The following is a 19,343-nucleotide window of genomic DNA, read 5'->3' on the forward strand; positions in this document are numbered from 1 at the left end:
TGATGAATATACATGTAAAAATTATCAACAAAATATTAGCAAACCAAATTCAACAGCACATTAAAGGATCATACACATGATTAAGTGGGATTTATTCCTGGGATGCAAGGATGGTTCAACATCTGCATGTCAATCGTATGATACACCACATTAACAGAATGAAATATGAAAATTTTATCATCTCAATGAATGAAGAAAAAACACTTGACAGAATTCAGCGTCCTTTCATGCTGGGTAATAACAGACATATATGGCAAACCCACAGCTAACATCATACATAACAGTGAAAGGTTCAAAGCTTTCCTGCTAAGATCAAGAACAAGGGTGTCCATTCTCACCACTGTTACTCAGCACAGTACTAGAAGCTCCAGCCAGAACAGTTAGGCGAGAAAAAGAAGAAAAAGGCATCCAAGTCTGAAAGAAAGAAGTAAAATTGTCTTTCCTTGCAGATGATTTGGTCTTACATCTAGAAAATTGTAAAGACTACCAAAAACCTGTTAAGAAGTAATAAGTGAATTCAGTAAAGTTGAAGGATATAAATCAACATAAAAATCAGTTATATTTCTATATACTAACAACAAAATACCTGAAAAAGAAAGAAAACAATCCCATTTATAATAACAAAAATAATAAAATACTTAGGAATAAAACTAAAAGTTATAAGGCATTGATGCAAGAAATTGAAGATGGCAGATAAATGGAAAGCTATCTCTTGGACTGGAGGAAACAATACTGTGAAAATGTCCATACTACCCAAAGCCATCTATATATTCAATGCAATCCCTATCAAAAGTCCAATGACATTTTTTACAGAAGTAGGAAAAATAATCCTAAAATTGTATGGGACCACAAAAACCCCAGATAGCCAAAGCAATCCTGAGAAAGAAGAACAAAGCAGGTGGCAACAAACTTTACTACAAAGCTATAATAATCAAAACAATACTAGCGTAAAAAGACATGTAGGCCAATGGAACAGAATTGAGAGCCTGGAATTAAACCCATGCATATACGTTCAACTGATACTTGACAGAGTAGCCAAGAATACTCAAATGAGGAAAGAATTGTCTCCTCAGTAAATGGTGTTAGGAAATCTGGGTGGTCACATGCAAAGGAATGAAATTGGTCCCTGTTATGCCACTTACAAAAATTAATTCAAAATGGGTTAGAGATTTAAATGTAAGACCAGAAACTATATAAGTTCTAGAATAAAACATAGGAGAAGGTCTCCTTGACAGTGGTCTTGGCAGTGATTTTTTGGATATGACACCAAAACTGCAAGCAACAAAAGCAAAAATAAACAATCATCAAGCTGAAAAGCTTCTGCACAGCAAAAAGAAACAATTAGTAAAACGAAAAGGCAACCTATGAAATATGAGAAAATATTTGCAAACCATCTATCTGATAGACGATTAATATCCAAAATATATAAGGAACTCATACAACTCAATAGCCAAAAGCAAAAACCACATACAATCTGATTTTTAAATGGACAAAAATCTTAAATAGACAGTTTTCTAAAGAAAATGTACAGTGGGTCAACTGATGCATGAAAAGATGCTCAACATCACTAATCATCAGGGAAGTGCAAATCAAAACTAAAATGAAATGTTGCCTCACACCTGTTAGAACGGCAATTAACAAAAAGACAATAGACAGCAAGTGTTAGAAAGGCTGTGGAGAAAAGGGTACTCTTGTGCACTGTGTGGGAATGTAAATCAGAACAGTCACTATGGAAAACTGCATGAAGATTACTCAAAAAAACTTAACTATTATGTGATTCAGCAATCCCACTTCTAAGTAGATATCCAGAGGAATGAAATCACTGTCTCGAAGAGATATCTACACCCTCAATGTTTTTTGCAGCATTATTCACAGTAGACAAGGCATAGAAACAGCCTAAGTGTTCACTGTTAGATGGATGTATATATGCAGTGGAATAGTCAGCCTTTTCTTTTTTTAAGGGAAACCCTGCCTTTGCAACAACATGGGTGGATCTTAAGGACATTATGCTAAGTGAAATAAGTCACAGAGAAAGACAAATACTGTATGTTATCACTTATGTATGGAATCTAAAATATCCAAATTCAAATAATAGAGTGGATGGAGCTGCGAATTGCAGAGTATTGGGAGATGTCCAGGGGTACAACCTTCCATCTAAAAGATGAATCACTTCTGGGGAATCAGTGTTCAGTGTGGTGACAATTAAAAACAGTTATATATATATAAAGGTTAAGAGAGTAAATCTTAAGTGTTACCACCACAAAAATGATAATTATGTAAAAGAATTGAGATGTTAACTAACCTTATTGTGGTAATTATTTCTCAATATATATGTTCATTGAATAATCGCATTATATACCTTAAACTTATATATGTTACATATCAATAATATCTCAGTAAAGCTGGAAACTGTGTAGTTATCTTTTTTATAAGACTGGTCCGTGGGTACAGATGTAATCAACCTGATGCATCCAGTATAATTCCCTATCAGCTTCTATCTACTGGTTTTAGCAGAGATTGATAATTTTTTTCATTCATTGCCTCTACATCATTTCATTAGGTGGTACAGAGGAATGACACTGTAATTCTTTCATTTTTTCCCAGCATTTATTAGCTTAGAATACTTATTAGATGAACTGACAAAGGATCCAAAGGTGAATTTCACACATACTTTTGCTGGATGTTTCTAAATTCCCCCCCATAGGTACTATACCATTTGTATGTGCACCTGCAGTGAATGAGTATGCCTGTTTACTTACAGCTTTGCCAAAAGATCAGCTAACATTGTAGTTTGTCAATATAATCTGTTAGGTTAGAAAAGGTATCTTATAGTTTTAATTTACATTTCTTTATTATAAGTGAGGTGGCTAAACCATTGTAAAGCAAGTTAGAATGCTGTAGATTGAAAAAGGATACTACAAAGTTAATGTTAAATATATTTTCTCCAAATTTGAAAAAGGTTTTCATGGCTTCAATTTAATGAGAATTTTACATTTTTAATATTTTCTAAGTTGTCAGGTACAAAGAACAGTCTACATTGTTTTCCTTTAACCACATGGCCCTCTGTTACTTACATAAATGCAATCTGTTACTTTCCTGACTGCTCTCATAAAATATATTGCTGTGTTCTTTCCTTTTATTACTTGAAAACCAGAGGCTTAAGAATTCAAGTACTTTCTTCATATAATTATGAGTTTCTAGTAATATTTACACTTAGCTGTGAAAGAAATGTTTGTTTTTTCTTTGCTTTATATCTTAATTTCTATGAATGATCAAAAAAAAAGGAATTTAAAAACCAAAATCTTAATCCATAATGACTCAATCTTTGAATACCCTCTGAAGTCAAAGTTTACAGTTAGGCGTCTCATTAGGTCTTCCTTGGCCTTCATATACCCTCTTAAGAGGCAAATGACTAGGATACCTTCGAAATAAGGATTTCTTGTGTATATTGCTTGATCACTTCTAGTCTTGTTTCCCTGAGATTTAAATACAGGCTAGCTTAATAAGTATCTTCAACAGTGTGAGGCTTTCTAGGTGCACACTATATATGTAAATACAGATAGCTAAATTATAGGTCCAAAACACAATTACAGAATCTTAAATTTTTTAAAAAGTAACTACTAATTGTAGCCTGGTTTCTTTTTTCTGCCTCTCCACTCTCAGATTTTCTAGCTTCGTGAATTTTCCTCTTCCTTCTTGTTCCAGACCGTTAAGCAAAAGAGATCTATCCTCTATTTCTTAACTCACATTTTCCTGAAACAGTCTTATTTTTATACCAGAGCCTTATACCATAAATTTTTTCTCAGACATCTGTCTTGGATTTTACCTCTTATTCCAGAGTTCTGTTATGCTTAACTTAGTTGGCCGTTTTTGAAAGAACTAATATCTAACACTTACTGTTACACTATAGCACTAAGTACTGTATTAAGAGTTTCACATGTTAATTTTCACAAAAACTCAGAGGTAGATACTATTTTCATTATCATTACAGATATGGAAATTGAGGTCCAGAGATAGCATTTTGTTCAAATTCACACAGCAGAGCCTACCTAATCCTTATCCACCTTGTTGTTTTGCCTCCTAAGGAACCTAATATGAGTTTCTTATATAAAGGGAAAAAGAAAATGAAATAGTATTGTCAGGTTGACTTTCCTCAGGGTATAGTTACCTGAATTTTATGATAATGCTTTGTTAGTCTCTAAAAAGTAGTTTTTCTTATTAATAAAAGTAATTATATTCTCATCATGTAAATATTTATTCTCATCATGTAAATATAGGTATGTGTAAAAAAGAAAAAAGAATATGTAATAACAGTTCCTTGGCATATATATAGTATGCATAATTAGGATTGCCATCTGTTTTATGTATTAATTAATGATAACTGATGGTAGTGTTTCTTTCATCATCCCTTAACTTTTTCAACTTTTTATTTTGAAATTCAGAGAATTTAATACCTGAGGCACTGTTTTCTCCAAAAAGCAGACAAAACATTGTCTTTTCTCTAATAAGTTTTATTATTTCTTGATCCTTTCCTAACTCTTGTATATTAACCTACTTTAGATTGATACTACTTTCTCTTTTTTTGTACTCACTTTGGATACAAAATCTTGTAGATTCTATTTTAGTTTATTCTGACTTTAAATAATCTTAGTTTTCTTAAAATATCTTCCTCATTTTAGCAGGTCTGTCACCAGGAGCTTCCTTCCTGCCTAGTGTGTCATGGTCTTCAAAGATCTGGCCACAGTGTCCCATCAATTAACCCCCAAAAGCTGGCACAGCAGCTTTTAAAAAATATACCAACCTTTCAAATAAAGTCTTTTGCCTGTTGTTGGAAGGTCTTTTAGCATGTCCCCCTTTTCAGATCATAGACTTCTAGGTCAAGATTCACTTCTGTTGATTAGTAATTAGTATGTAATACATACATACATAATTTTAAAACTCTTTGTATCATTACTTCCTCTCTAATTTGTACTTTAAATTTTGTTAACATTAATCTGTATAGTTTGTATGATACTATCATATATTTGTTAATTTTGCTGTGAAGTTTTCCAGTTGTTTAATGTCTATTTATAGTTTGCCCCTAACTAGACTGTAGACTCCTTGGAGGCAGAGGCTAGTGTGTTACATTTATTTACATTTATTTTACTACATAGTAAAATGCTATATGTACAATGGGTGCTTAATAAGTACTTAGTGGTTGACCTTATAGCCCTCATGTATTCTATGGGCTGTTTGTTCTAACGAGGATAAGTTTAAGCTTTCCTTTGGCACAAACTGTAATAATAAACAACTACGTGATGATCTTTAGTTAATATTCATGGTAATACACTGTATGCAGAGACACGGTACTCATCTGCTTTGACTCTGGATCCTTTATTCGTCAGTGCTGTTTTGTTTTGTTTTGAGGGGTTTTTGGCCAATTATTACTAGTTTGGTTAAAGAAAAAAATTGTCCGAGAACATATCCTTTCTTCTGTTTACAATCTAATAACTTATTATTAAGCAAAGTAACCTATAGCCTGAGTTTGCAGGATGTTTGCTTTTACATAAAAAATGGTAAAAATCTCAACCTACAAGCAGAGCAATTAAAGATGACACTTACATTTGCTTGTCTGAGGCTCTTACACCTAGCCTCTGGAGTCTTCGTGTTTAAAATAGTGGTGAATGCTGAAGAGTTAAAAGCGAAAACTTTAGTATCCCATCATAGTTCCCACATACTTTTAATTGAATTGGTGGTTGTGATATTATTTCATGTCTTCAATAAAATACACATTTGTTGACTTGGGACCATATAATTAATTTTTAAAGTTTTTCTAACAACAGATTAAGTCAAATACTTGCCACAGAGTGCTGTAGCAAGGTCCTGTGCCATTATATTTTAAGGCCAAAGTGCCCTGATATACTGCCAGGTGCCATGTGCTGAGGTAGCTGTAGCTTAGAGAGTCCCTGAGAGTGAGGCCAATCATCATTAAAATAGCATTTTTTAAGCACCTATCTGTACATGGTTCTATCCTAGGCACTGTACAAAACGAGTTAAACAGACATGGCCCCTGCCCCCTGGGAGTTTTCAATCTAAGATGATGCTGACATGGACAGACATAAAGGATATTGAGACAACTGAACAAACATTGAACAAGAACATAAAGTACTAACATTATGCACAAGCAAAGGGGTAAGTGCATTTTGTGCAACAGTATGTAAAGGAAGTCTCGTGGGACATGAACAGGGTGGGGTAGAGCAATTAAGCACTATCAATTTTCATTAGGAAGTTGGGTTTTCATACAGACTTAATCAAAGTAGGGACAGGACATTCCAGAAATAGTATGCAATAAAAAGAAGACTTGGAGCAAGGAAAGAAGTTTAGAACTATATTGTTAGACCCTTGGTGGCTTCCAAAATCTGCAGTTTTGGATGGTTCTGAATCTGAAAGTGTGGTTGATGTTTTGGCTTAGCAAGTTGGCATTTGAGTTGGGTCTGGGTCAAAGCTGGTTCTGTGCAAAGCAAAAGCAAACCAATAAAACCTGGAAACTTGAGTACTTCTGCAACCAGTCTGTTTTGTTTGTTAAATCTCTTTTATAAATTTGGCCACTTAACAGAAACCTTGGAGTTCATGGGAGCTGTTACCTTCTTGGGAACTTATACAAGGTTATCTTGTGAAGCATTCAATTATGTTTTATGTTGAAACTTTAGCACTCTGTCAGCGTTTAGAAATTATTTCTCAAGAATTGGTCAGAGGTGTTTTTGAGAATATTTTTCTATCACCAAGAAAGGTCTTGGGAATTCTGGTATTATTGCAAGCAGTACCAGCAGATTTTGAACACTATTACCTGCCCCTTCAGTCATTAATTTCTTGTCATCTAAGATGTGCCTTTAATACCTTGCATGCATAGACTTGAGTTTAAATCACAACCATAGCAAATCAACTTTTATAGTGTTTGCCAGATAAAACTGATTACTTCTCTTTCAGTGGATGTGGACTTAGGAGTTTCCCTAATAGTTCTCAACTCACTGTTCGATGCCATTCAAATCTGAAATGTGAATATTTGAATTTACCCAAAATGTTAGGGTGTAGTTATCTTCTTCACAAAATCTTTATTGTGCAAAAAAAAATTACGATAGATTTCTTTTCAATTGCAGGTTTCCCTAGTGCCCTTTATATTACTGAATTTTCAAAACTTGTATTTACACAAAGCTTCCATTTCCACTCATTGTGTAAATACAGTACTATTGAAAACATAAGTGATTAAGCCCACTGAGGCATTAAAATTCAATAGTGTCTTTTTAAAATACTGAAACTTTTTTATGCCCTTATAGTTTTAACTTGTGAGGCTTATTTATTCATACTTCTTCCTCCCCATTAGAATTGAGGTCTTCAAGGGCTAGACTATTTGCCTTCCTCATTTCCTGTAATCTGACAATAAGAAGAATCTAGTGACTGTTGCTATTTTCCTTTTATGACCCCCAAATCATGGGATAGTAGCACATGATAAGCTTCCTAATAGGAAAAAATAGGAGAAGTATGATTGAGGGACTGACATCCAGAGGATTTCAGTGATTGTGCTTACTCATCAAATAGCTTGCCTGGGTAATCTTTGCTTCTGAGAAAGACTTCCCCTGGGTGCAGTTTATAATTCTAATGGTATATTTACCAGTAGGCATATATCCTTCCTTTTAAATATTAAACTAATCTTGGACTAGTCTATCTGGAAGAGCCTTGAGAGGTTTAGGCAAAATAAACTTAAGACAAAAGCCTGGACAGAATTTTGTCAGAAAAACTGGAATTAGAGATTATAAAACACAGCCAGTTCTTTATTTAATCCAGCACATCTGTTGCATATGACCCAAGGGATGAATAAAAAATTTCCAGAAGGAAGTATGAGGATTTGTTTGTTTTCACTTGTATAAAAAGAATTCATACCCATTGACTGAGGAAGAAAATTGAAAATTGAGCTTATTAGTTTGGAACCTTTTGAGATCTTTAAACAACAGACAATTCAAACATCTCTATTTTGTCCGTATTCATAATAGATAAAGTTGGTTGTGATGGATTACTTTTTAGGAACTGTTTTCATTTAAATGACCTATTACTTTTTTTTTTTTAGGAATTACATTGATTCACTCCATCAGTAGATCTTTCTAAGCATCCTTTTGAAAAGGTGGTGGGGAGAAGGTAAATTGAAAGTATGCAAAATATCTTCTCTCCTAATAAATTCTGATTCTGACTGGGTAGAAAAATAGTCTTATAACTTGGGTTTCATATAGAATAATGAAAAAGGAAGACCTGGAAATTTTAATATCATGGTTTTAAATTAGTACCTCAGAAGAGAATTCAAAAAAATTTTAAGAGATAGGATTTTGGGATTCATCAATAAGCAAAATAAAAAGGTTATTGCCCCTTTGGAGCTTATGTTCTAATTCAGAAGTCAGCAAACTTTTCATGTAAAAAAACAAATAGTAAATACAATTGACCCTTGAACTGCACGGGGAACTAGGGGTGCCAACCCTCTGCGCAATTGAAAATCTATGTATAACTTACAGTTGGTCCTCTGTATCTGCGGTTTCACCCGTGGGTTCAGTCAACAGTGGATTGTATGATACTATAGTATTTACTATTGAAAAATCCAAAATATAAGTTCAAACCTATGTTGTTCAAGGGTTAACTGTATTTCAGGCTTTGCATGTGGCCATGTTCCAATAAAACTTTGTTTACAAAAACAGCCAGCCAGCTGGATTTGGCCCATGGGTCATAGTTTCTCAACCCCTATTCTAGTAGGTGAAAATAGAATTAATAAGTAATTCTGTTACTAATTAATAAGTAAATTAGAATATGTTAGGTGATAAGTGCTTTGGGGAAAAGAAAAAGAGCAGAGTAATCAAAAAGGGAGGGTGATGAGGTAGAAGTTGACAAGGTGGGCCTCTCTGAGGTCAAAAAGAGGAGAAACCAGCAGAGGAGACTGAGAAGTGAGTGAGTGGTGAGATGGGAAGAAAACCAAGAGGTGATGATATCCTGGAAATGCAATGAAAAACCATATACTGGGAAGAAGCGGGGAACATCTGTGTCAAATGTTGCTGATAGGCCAAATAAGAGAAGGGCTGGGATTAGCCCATTGGATTTAGCTATGTGTAGGTTGTTAGTGAACTTGGTGAGTAGTTTTGGTGGAGTGGGTTCAAGAGAGGATTGAAGGAGGGTAAAAACAGATAAGTCTTTTGAATGATTTTGTTGTAAAGAGCACAAAGAAATGGAACAGTGAAAGAAGAAGGATCATGAAAAGAGTTTTTGTTTGTTTTTTTAAGATAGAAGAAATAATGACATGCTTATTTGATGGAAATAATCCAGTAGAGGGTAGGGGGGAAATGATGTAGGAGAGTAGAGGTGCTGTAACTGAGTTGGTGAGGGGGTGGGATCTGGTATGTAAGTGAAGGGACTGACTTCAGGTAGGTGTGGTGTTGGTAGGTGGATACATGCGCTGTAAAGAGTCTGTAGTTTCTTGTGGCTTAAATTTTCTGATTAAAGAATTATCAGTAGAGAATATGAAAGCTGAAGTTTTGAGGTTTTATATATAACTATGGTCTTTAACTTTTAGTACCAGCATTTGAGGGATCTTTGGTGACTCACTGAAATCCTTTTTATTGTGCCTTCTGAGCGAGTTACAAACATAACCCAGCCAATTTGTGTATTTTAAGGATTAAACCCTACATTATGAGATTAAATAATGGTGCATATAATGTGTGGCACAACACCTGCTATCATGGAAGTAGTCAAGAATTGCTGAGTGTTACTAGACAATGTGGAGTCAGTATGCACTGAACTAGGCTTACTTTATCTCTTTGGTCCCAAAAGATACCTTGTCGTAATTTTAAATGTTATTATGTAAGTTAAATTTTACCAGTAGTAAGTAAATATGCTAAATTTAAATCATAGGTCTCTTTGATGTCTCTCCTAATGTTCTTCCTTCTTCACAGTGTAGTCTCTTTATACAGTGACTAGTGATATTACTGGCTCCGGCAATCAGGGGAAGTACTGACCAGGGCTCCATAGATGGATGCTTGTTCTTTTAATGATTTTATCATATATTGATATGTTAATTTTTTGTACAATGGAAATAAATTGTACAATGGAAATAAAATTTTGTTTACAGTATCCTCCTGTAGATTGTAAGCCCCCAGAGGTAGGTAATAATTCTTAGACATTTTAAGAAAATATCTTAAGTAATTGTATGTAGAGGGCATTCAACAAATATGATGATTACTAAGTCAAACTTTCATGTTCCTTTAGTTAAACTTAAATATTCAGTTCTTTAGGGCTTGCTCTAATTCAGGCCTGAGACCTTTCCACTAGTCTGAAAAAATTTGGAGCTAAATTATATTGAGCTTAATGGCAGTTATTAGAATTCCTCCACATGTAGCTGTTCCAAATAACTACCAGAGGGGGGTAGTAACCAAATTTCACTTAGTAAGCATATAATAATAGAGGCTTAATTGGTACATACAGCTGTTAGAATGACATAAAAACTGGCATGATCACTGAAAGAAGTTTGTTAGAGAATAATGCTCAACTAAGTATAGCATATCAAAAATCAAAGTAAGATAGACTGACTTAGTGTAACTACAAAAAAATGGCCTCGCTTACCTTCACACACTAAGAAGGAAGTAATGAGTGAAGTCAAAGAAGTGATACTCTTACCAAGTACTAGAGAATCTCATTGTGACCAGGAATTTTTGGGAAGAGCAAGCTGAAATGGCCATGACATTCTGCAGTAGCCAGTGTGATTAAGAGAGAAAAGTAAGAACTATTTTCCTTTTTATAAAGCAGCTGTGTTTGAGGATTTACTGATAAAGATAAAAATTTGAAGAGGCTCTTTCCTAGAATTTAGGAAGTAAAGCTTAGCTATTGATGCAAATGACTGAGCAATTCTAAATCGGTTCAAATCTAGATTTCCATTACAACAGTTATTCCTGAAGCATGAGAACATCCAACTTCTTAAAAATATTTTAGATCTGTGAAAAATATTCAACGAGTTTTTTTTTTTAATCTGTCTTTTGTTAAAATTTTAACTCATTTTCTTTGTATTATAGGTCCAGTTGTTTACGTCTTGGATCTTGCAGACAGACTGATCTCAAAAGCCTGTCCATTTGCTGCAGCAGGAATAATGGTTGGCTCTATCTATTGGACAGCTGTGACTTATGGAGCAGTGACAGTGATGCAGGTTCACTATTTTACTCTGTTTGACGATGTTACTTTTGATACGAAGATCAGTTAAGTAGATTTTTGTTAGGAGTTTTAAAAATTATTTTGAACAAGTAATAACATTCTCATGGCTGAGAAATAAGAAAATATATATAAAAAAAATCTAGGGATGAGTTTTCTTACTCCTCTCCTTCATTTGCCCAGGTTCCCCTTCTCCCCAGGTAGCCACTGTTACTAGTTTCAAATATATTCTTCTAAACTTTCTTTGTGCATATGTAAGAAAAAACAATATCCTCTCACACACACAATAATACATTTTACCCTCAAAAGGAAATACGTTTGAGCTGAACCCCTCTTTTTTCTAAAACAGCAAGAACTTTGGAGATCTTTTTTGTGTTAAGTATGGAGAAATCTGCATTCTTTGTATAGATTTTCAGCAGTTTATTTGCCAGTCTCTTATTGAATAGATCGTTGTTTACTTCTAGTGTTTTTGCTATTATGAAACAATGCTATAGTCAATAACTGTTGCTGAAGATTGGAGAGACTTAAATTTCAAGATTAGTCCCAGGCCCTTGACTCTTGTCTCTTTTTTTATACTTCTTCCTAAAATATTTTCAGCTATCATAACTGTGCGTTTTGTGTTCAGATCTATGTCTTTCACCCTAATCTTTTCCCAAATCCAATCCTATGATGACAGATTGGCCCTTCTCCTTAAATGACCTCTTGCGACTTCACACTGAATATTGCTGAAATCAAACTTGTCTTTTCCTCAGTTTGAAACCCATATTTATTCCCCAGTTTCTCTATATCTTTGATTCGTACAATGTTCCCATCTACTCGATTTATATCCTACATTCTTACGATTACCTTTAATACTTTCTACTTCATAGCCTTATATCTAGTCCACTGACCAAGTCCAAACAATTTCCATTTTGGCTTTGTTTCCACAGCCTGAATTATTGTCAGTTCCCCTTCATGCCTCGATGGTTAAAGGAGCCTCTTGTTTTCTTTAATGTCATTTTCTTCTATCAGTCCATCCTTCCAAATGAATCTTCCTAAAGTAATAATTACTTCAACATCTTACTTCAAGCTTACTATCTCATACTCTGCTTAAATAATTTTTTTCAAAAGCAACACCTAGGTTGGTTAAGTGTTTCATAGCAAACTCAGTAATAGTTAACACACTTAGGTTTGTAGATGATATAACTTGCTTTTCTCTACCAAAAATAGTACATGAAAGAAAAAGGGTTCAAAGGAATTATATGTCATATTCTAGAAATTGCACATAACCTGTTTGCCAGGTTGATAGTGAGCAGCCTTTCTGGTTGCTCTGTTAATAATCATGGTGAGACAGAATGTTGCAAGACTTCTTCATAAAATGTTGATGACACCCCAGAAGTCTGGATACAGTCACTGGAATGAATCACAAATCATTTGTCATAAAGGTAGTGGATAAAGATTGAGAACCACTGACTTAAAAAAAATTCCATTTCCTTAACCTGATTTGCTATGCAGGGTCCTCCACAATCGTACTTCATTCTACTTTGAGGCATATTGGGCTGTCTCCTCCAACCTATCCTTATGTTGTTTAGGTTTTTTACCTCTGTCCTTTGGCTTATGCCACCCTCCCTGCCTAATACCTGTCCTTCCAGTCCTCTCTCTACTCCTCCTAATAGAAACCCTCCTTCCAGGCTTAGTTCACCACTGTTCCTCCATGAAATGTACCAGGCAACTCCTGCCCAATGTGATTTCTTCTTTCCTCTACGTTTATGATGTTTTTATTTCTCAAATGGCAGTTAATCCTTTGTTGACCAAGTGCTATTTCTTATATAGATTACCTAAATTATTTAATTTTTGTTGTATTCAGGCCTTACTTTTCCTATTACAGCATAATTTTCTTAAAAGTAGAGACTATGATATACGTATGTATTCCCTGTATAGCATACACACAGATACTAACTTGAAAAGGCTTTCATAAATACTGATTTTCTTTTTAATATGACTGGTTCTATCAGGTAGTAACAGGTTTCTTTGACTGATTATATGCTCTGCAGTAAGTAATTTGCTAAATTCCAGTAACAAGTATCAGTGTATCATTAGATCAAGGAAGTTCAGGACCATTCACTGGGACTAACAGAGACCTGAAAACAGAGAGCAGCTTATACATTATTTAACATTCAAATAAATACATTATACAGAAGTATATTTTTGCAGATGAGGAAACTAAGTCCCTCTGAGATTGAGTGACTACTCTTTAAGACCTAATGGACCATAAGAAGTGGGATGGCTCTTTTTAAGGAAAGGATTTTAGGCTAGCTGAGTCTTAAAAGAATTTTGGTAATTAATGAGACACTTCAACAACAAGAGCCAATTAACGAATATAGTTTGTATCCCCTAAGAAGGGCTACCAGTTGTATTTTGGCATTTTGAAGCATATTGGTATGATTCATTCAAAAAGTTAGCACTGAACTGGGGTCTGTGTAAAATACAAAACTAGGAATCTAGTCTAACCTAAGTGAACAGCTGGAGAACAGTTACAAGGTTATGTAAAAAATATGAAGAGAATGCAGAAGACTATATTAACAGTACTTTAATTCAGTAAAAGTGAAAGATCATTTGAAGTTATGAAAACAGTAAGTATTGAACTGCCCCTTAAAGGAAATAATTTGGATTGGTAGAGAGGAAGAAATGATATGAGCAAGGAGACAAAAAAAAATGAACATGTTAATGGTGACAGAAAGGAAGATCTAAAATTATGATAATATATATTATATATATATTATGTATTACCATTTAGAAATAACCTTTACATGTACTGTCTCACTTGAAAAGGTTTTTTTAGCGCAGAAATGAGAGATTAGTTGTGACAATAAGTAGGTACTGTTGTATGATTTAAGAGTGTTGGGAAGACTTTTTACCTTTCTGAGTATATTTCATAGCAATTGTGCCCCATATGCCATCAGCAGTATTTAGGGTTTTCTTTTTAACACTTGACTATTTTGTTTTCCTTTTTGTTCTCTGATGACTTTGTTCAAGTAAATCAGGTTAAGGAATTAGATCACTATTTTCCCATTTACTCCCATTTATTTCTTCATGAACCAGTCTTAGGTTCAATCCCTGTTTGTTGTAAAGAAATTGAATGGACCCTTCCACTTAAATTTCTGTTGAAAAGACAACATGATAGTTAACCTTTTTTTTTTCCCAACACCAGACTGAACGCTTTTCAAGCACTGATGCGTGTAATTCTTGGAGCAATCTTGTGACATAGATACTGTCAATTATTCCTAGTTTATAGACTCAGAGAGCTTACATGTCTAGTTCCACACAGTAAGGAAGAGGCATTAGGACTCTTGTCCCTAAATCTAGGGCTTATTAAGTAAAACCTGGTCCCAAAGACAGCTGGAACATTTTATCCTGGAACAATGGAACCTTAATATCCAGCCTAGTTTCACTTCCACATGTAGTATAAAGACAACCCTCATAAGCATTGTCCATTCTTAATTATATTACACTGAATTATCCTTCATTCTGTCAAAGAAAACCTATTATTTCATCACTGTTCCAGCCTCCCATTTAAAAGTAGGGTTCTATAGGCAGTGCTTTAAAAAAATCAGGCCTTAATTAAAACTCTTAGCCTTCCAGCATCAATGAACTGCAGGCCTAGCTAAGGAGATCTAGCTTTTAGCTCTTAAGCAGAAAAACAAACAAACCTTTCTCTAAACCTACAATTCCATAGGCCTTTATTTTATATATAACAGATTCTTGAACAAGACATTCTGTAGTTCCTGAATCTCATCTCAAAACTGAAGTCTTAAAAATAACCTATTTTTAAAGTCTTGGGACAGAAAACCAGAATGTACATGATTGTACACAACGTTTGCTGGTTTTTTATTGACCAAAGTTAAATCAGCCCCGTTGCTTAATTCAGATGTCATTTATTACCCTTCAGTCTGACTGTAGTAGCAGGTGGTGTAACATTACAGATGTTACATTACACTAGTTCCTTAATATTTATATTTACACACTTGCTGATTTATTATCTCTCACCTCCGAAAGACATCTTTTTAGCTCACCATTTAATTCCCAACACCTAGGCCTGTATGTGCCGCATAATCAGTATTTAGTTGAATGAGTGCATGCAAGTACATGCGTATGGTCATCCTCAGCTTGAGCACAAAGCATTTCTCTCCACTTTAGCTGCAACAGGGGCCTTTAAAACCCTAAATTCCAAAAAGAAAACATAACCCAACAAAGGAATTTTTCAGATTTCTGAATTTATTTGCTAACACTTTGGGAGTATTCAAATCACATTTAATCACATTTACAACTTTAAAGTGATCATATTGTAAATAGTAAAATGATACTAAAAAAAAATAAAATGTCATGGGGAAAGCATTAACGGTAAAGACAGTCTCTGGGCTAATCTACTTTTGGCCCCAGTGTAGGATATGTGTTTATGAAATATAGTGAACCAGACTGTTTTACTTTAGGGCAGCTCAAAGTGTTCACCCTTCACATGTAAGAGGTGAAGTTACTAAGTTTCTACCTGAAGACACAGAAGAATTTTAGATACCAATATCATGGTTTTTGACCATTTGGAAGAGGCTTAGTCCCCTTGGTAATGATAAATTAGTACAAAACTCCAGGCTGTATCCCTAGCTGAAATTTTTCAAGCACCCACATACTTTTATAAAATATTTTTACCTGGATCAAGTCTGTTGTCTAGAATTTCACTTTGCACTGACCATGCTCAGCTTCCTTATTTCACTTCTCCTTCAAGTCCACCTAAAAAATTCTACATTTTAATAAAGGGCATCTCGTTTTTGAAAAAATCCCACTTACTTTTTCATGAGTTTGCTTCTTGCCCTCTGGGATCGAAACCAATTGAGAAATAACCCCAAGATCCAGATGAGAGGGGAAGGGCTGTTTAGTTTCATGACTCCATGGGTACGGCACCCTAGGGTTCCTGGATTAGAAAAAGTGACTGGAACCTACTGTAGCCAAAACTGGGCCCCTATTGCAGTCCCTCAAATCTAGACCTTGGAACTGCATTTTAAGAGAGTTAGGTCTGTAGATCAGGCATTTAATCAGCTAGAGAAATCACACTCTATCCCAGACACCACTGAGTAAGGAGAAAGAGCCAAAGAGAAATAAGCTTTTGGGCCATCTCCTAAAGGCCAGTCCTGCCCCTTGGCTGGCTATGCTTACATCCTAGTAGGAAAAGCAGGACATCATGCTCTGCTGGAAGACACCTGGGACCTAGAATTATAGTCCAGTCTAACCAAATTAAGCGAGAGGAATGGAAGCAAGAACCGGAAGTCCTCTCGCCTCTATTGAAACGTAACCAATGTGAGTTTTAAAGCTTTTATTCCAGTGTAACATAAAACAGCTTGGGAGCTTTTTTCCGCCTTGAATGAGAGACATTTCTTATAAATAAATTAGGACTGATAGCTTTCCAGCTTATTCTTAAAACTTTTAATTTCAATGTTCTTTTGAAATTTAGCATTTCCTCTAAAGTGAATTGTGCTCAAGCATGCAGCCCTTCATTAGATAAGGAAATGATTCTAGCAAATCCCATTTGTTTTACAGGTTGTAGGCCATAAAGAAGGTCTGGATGTTATGGAGAGAGCTGATCCTTTATTCCTTTTAATTGGACTTCCTACTATCCCTGTCATGCTGATATTAGGCAAGATGATTCGCTGGGAAGACTATGTGCTTAGACTATGGCGCAAATACTCAAATAAACTACAAATTTTGAACAGTATATTTCCAGGTAAGACCCTGAATTGTGGGTGTAATGAGCATACCAAATTAATAATTGTGTGCGAATCCTAGCATGCAAAGATATTTTAGTTATTGACTTATTAGCACTATCACCTTGCATTTTTTTCTCTAGGGATTGGCTGTCCTGTTCCTCGAATTCCAGCTGAGGCTAATCCTTTAGCAGATCATGTCTCTGCCACCCGAATTTTGTGTGGAGCCCTTGTCTTTCCTACTATTGCGACAATAGTTGGTAAACTAATGTTCAGTAGCGTTAACTCTAATTTACAAAGGACAATCTTGGTAAGATGGCTTTAATATTACTTTTTTCAAGTGACTATACAAAAGAGAACAAACTGTATATTTGTTTAAAGAAAAACCCAATGGGACTATATAAAATATTCATTCTGTGGCTCCTGTGCCTTAAGCCTCTGTTTGATCCCCGCGGTCATCCACTAGCGCTAAGCAGGAGAGGACCCACTGCAGTGGTTCGGCCTGCGGGAACTGCGCCGTGGGTGACTTCCCTCCTGGAATATGCATGAATCATCACGCCCACCCCTCTTGCCAACAAGATTATGGTGAAGAGCTTCTGCTCTGCAGTCACATGGCTTAGTTCAAATGCTGTCACAGACATTGCCTTGCTGAGAAACCTAAATAAAATTTCTTGACTTCTTTATGTCTGTAGAGTGGAGATAGTCATGGTAGCTACCTCATGATTATTGTGAGAATTAAATGAGATAATTCATTTGAAGTACTAGCACATAGTAAGCCCTCTTGTTATTTGATGCCATTATTATTCCCACTTTTCCCTCTGGTGGCAGCCTGCAAAATAGTGCCTGGGCATTCTCTCTACTATGAGAATGGATGTAGAGCTAAGTGGAAAGATTACTCAGAGATACTCAAAAGCATCTCTGACCTCTGTTACCTGTAGTACTAGTGTTCTCTCCCTTTCTCCCTAGTAGAAAAGAGAACTGTTTCATTTGCAGAATTAGTATCAATGCCTGTGTCTTTTGTGATTTAAGTAAAATGATTTTTGTTACGTTTCTCTAAATCTGCATTATAAAAAGCTAATTTTTCTTTTTATTTTAGGGTGGAATTGCTTTTGTTGCCATTAAAGGAGCATTCAAGGTGTATTTCAAACAGCAACAATATTTACGTCAGGCGCATCGCAAAATTCTAAATTATCCAGAGCAAGAAGAAGCATAAAACTGACTTCTCGTTGTTCTGCAGTTCTCTCATCCTTATGAGTCTGTTGTTTTGATTCCATCATTAATGCACAGTAGTGGAGACTTGTGATAAGCTGCTGCTCTTGTATTTTTAAGAAATATAATAAAGCACTTAGGGCAGGGGAAACCCTCTCAGTAATCACGGAACCTAAGGATGTGATTGGTTTTCCTTGTTTTGTACGTACTTCTTTTATGGCAGTCATCTGAACCATTCATTATCTTAGCATGGTGAACCTGAGTTTTGTTCTTATTTTCTCCAGACAGAAATGTAAAGATCAAACCGTGCAAATATTTAAAAATGCACATGCTGTTTTATTCAAATGCCTCTTTTGTACATGTTCATGTTCAGTGTTTTCTTAGAATCAGCAACTCAATGAAGGTACTATGAGGATTTTTCTCACTGGCATAATTTGATTACAAGCTAAACAGGAATCTATGTTAATATGAGGAAATGTAAATTAAATTAGTTATAAATAAATAACAAACCAAAAATGTATGTAAACATTCAAATTATTATCTGAACAAATGCAATTTTGTTGTGTTTTTCTTAACCCATGTGATGTCCTCCAAAATGTGTAGGGTAAAAATTCACAGGGCTTCCAGATCACTTTTTCACTATTAAATTTTATTTATATAATGTTGACATCTCATAATTCATAATGTAATTTTGACTCATGCAGTCTTAATTACTGTCTGTGTGTGGGGTATATGTGTGTGTGAGAGAGAGAGAGAGAGTCAGTCATCAGGTCCTTCCATTACTGGAGTAAGGTTTTTAAATTCATATTTCTAGAAATTAGAGCTGCCAGTTTATAGTAGTTTGAGCACAGAGAATGATTTGCAAAAAATCAATAAAGTTATTTTCCTCTCCTCTCTCATTGATTCAGTTATTCAGGTGTTACTCTCCTACTTGCCCAGGCACTGTGTGGTGCTGTGGGATACAGTGGCGAACAAGACAGACTTGGTTCCTGCTTTTATGTAGTTTACAGTCTAGGTTTCAACAAAAAGAAAACCAGCAGTGAGTAAACCAAGGTGAGGCCTTGAGCTCTTTTGTTTTTATATTAGTCAGTGAAGAGATAATTATGAAAACAAAGAAGTCTTGAGTAAATATTAAGGTCATTGTTTGGGGCTTGTCAGTTTAAGAAAAAAATAATACTAATGCTTAAAATTTTA

General features: G+C 35.0%; 1 protein-coding gene across 2 annotated transcripts in view; it reads left to right on the top strand.

The window, feature by feature from the left end:
• The window catches only part of MARCHF5 (membrane associated ring-CH-type finger 5), a 40,669-nt gene extending 21,626 nt beyond the window's left edge, over positions 1-19,043 (top strand). For both annotated transcript variants that reach the window (XM_010974286.3, XM_031461385.2), the window contains 4 exons: positions 11,076-11,206; positions 16,777-16,960; positions 17,084-17,250; positions 18,037-19,043. In XM_010974286.3, the coding sequence (XP_010972588.2) occupies positions 11,076-11,206; positions 16,777-16,960; positions 17,084-17,250; positions 18,037-18,153 (599 nt within the window). In that variant the 3' untranslated portion in view covers positions 18,154-19,043. The remainder of the gene's footprint in view (positions 1-11,075; positions 11,207-16,776; positions 16,961-17,083; positions 17,251-18,036) is intronic.
• The last annotated feature ends 300 nt before the right edge of the window (positions 19,044-19,343 follow it).

The sequence above is a fragment of the Camelus dromedarius genome, chromosome 8 (genome assembly GCF_036321535.1).
Source record: "Camelus dromedarius isolate mCamDro1 chromosome 8, mCamDro1.pat, whole genome shotgun sequence".
Classification (NCBI taxonomy): Eukaryota; Metazoa; Chordata; class Mammalia; order Artiodactyla; family Camelidae; genus Camelus; species Camelus dromedarius.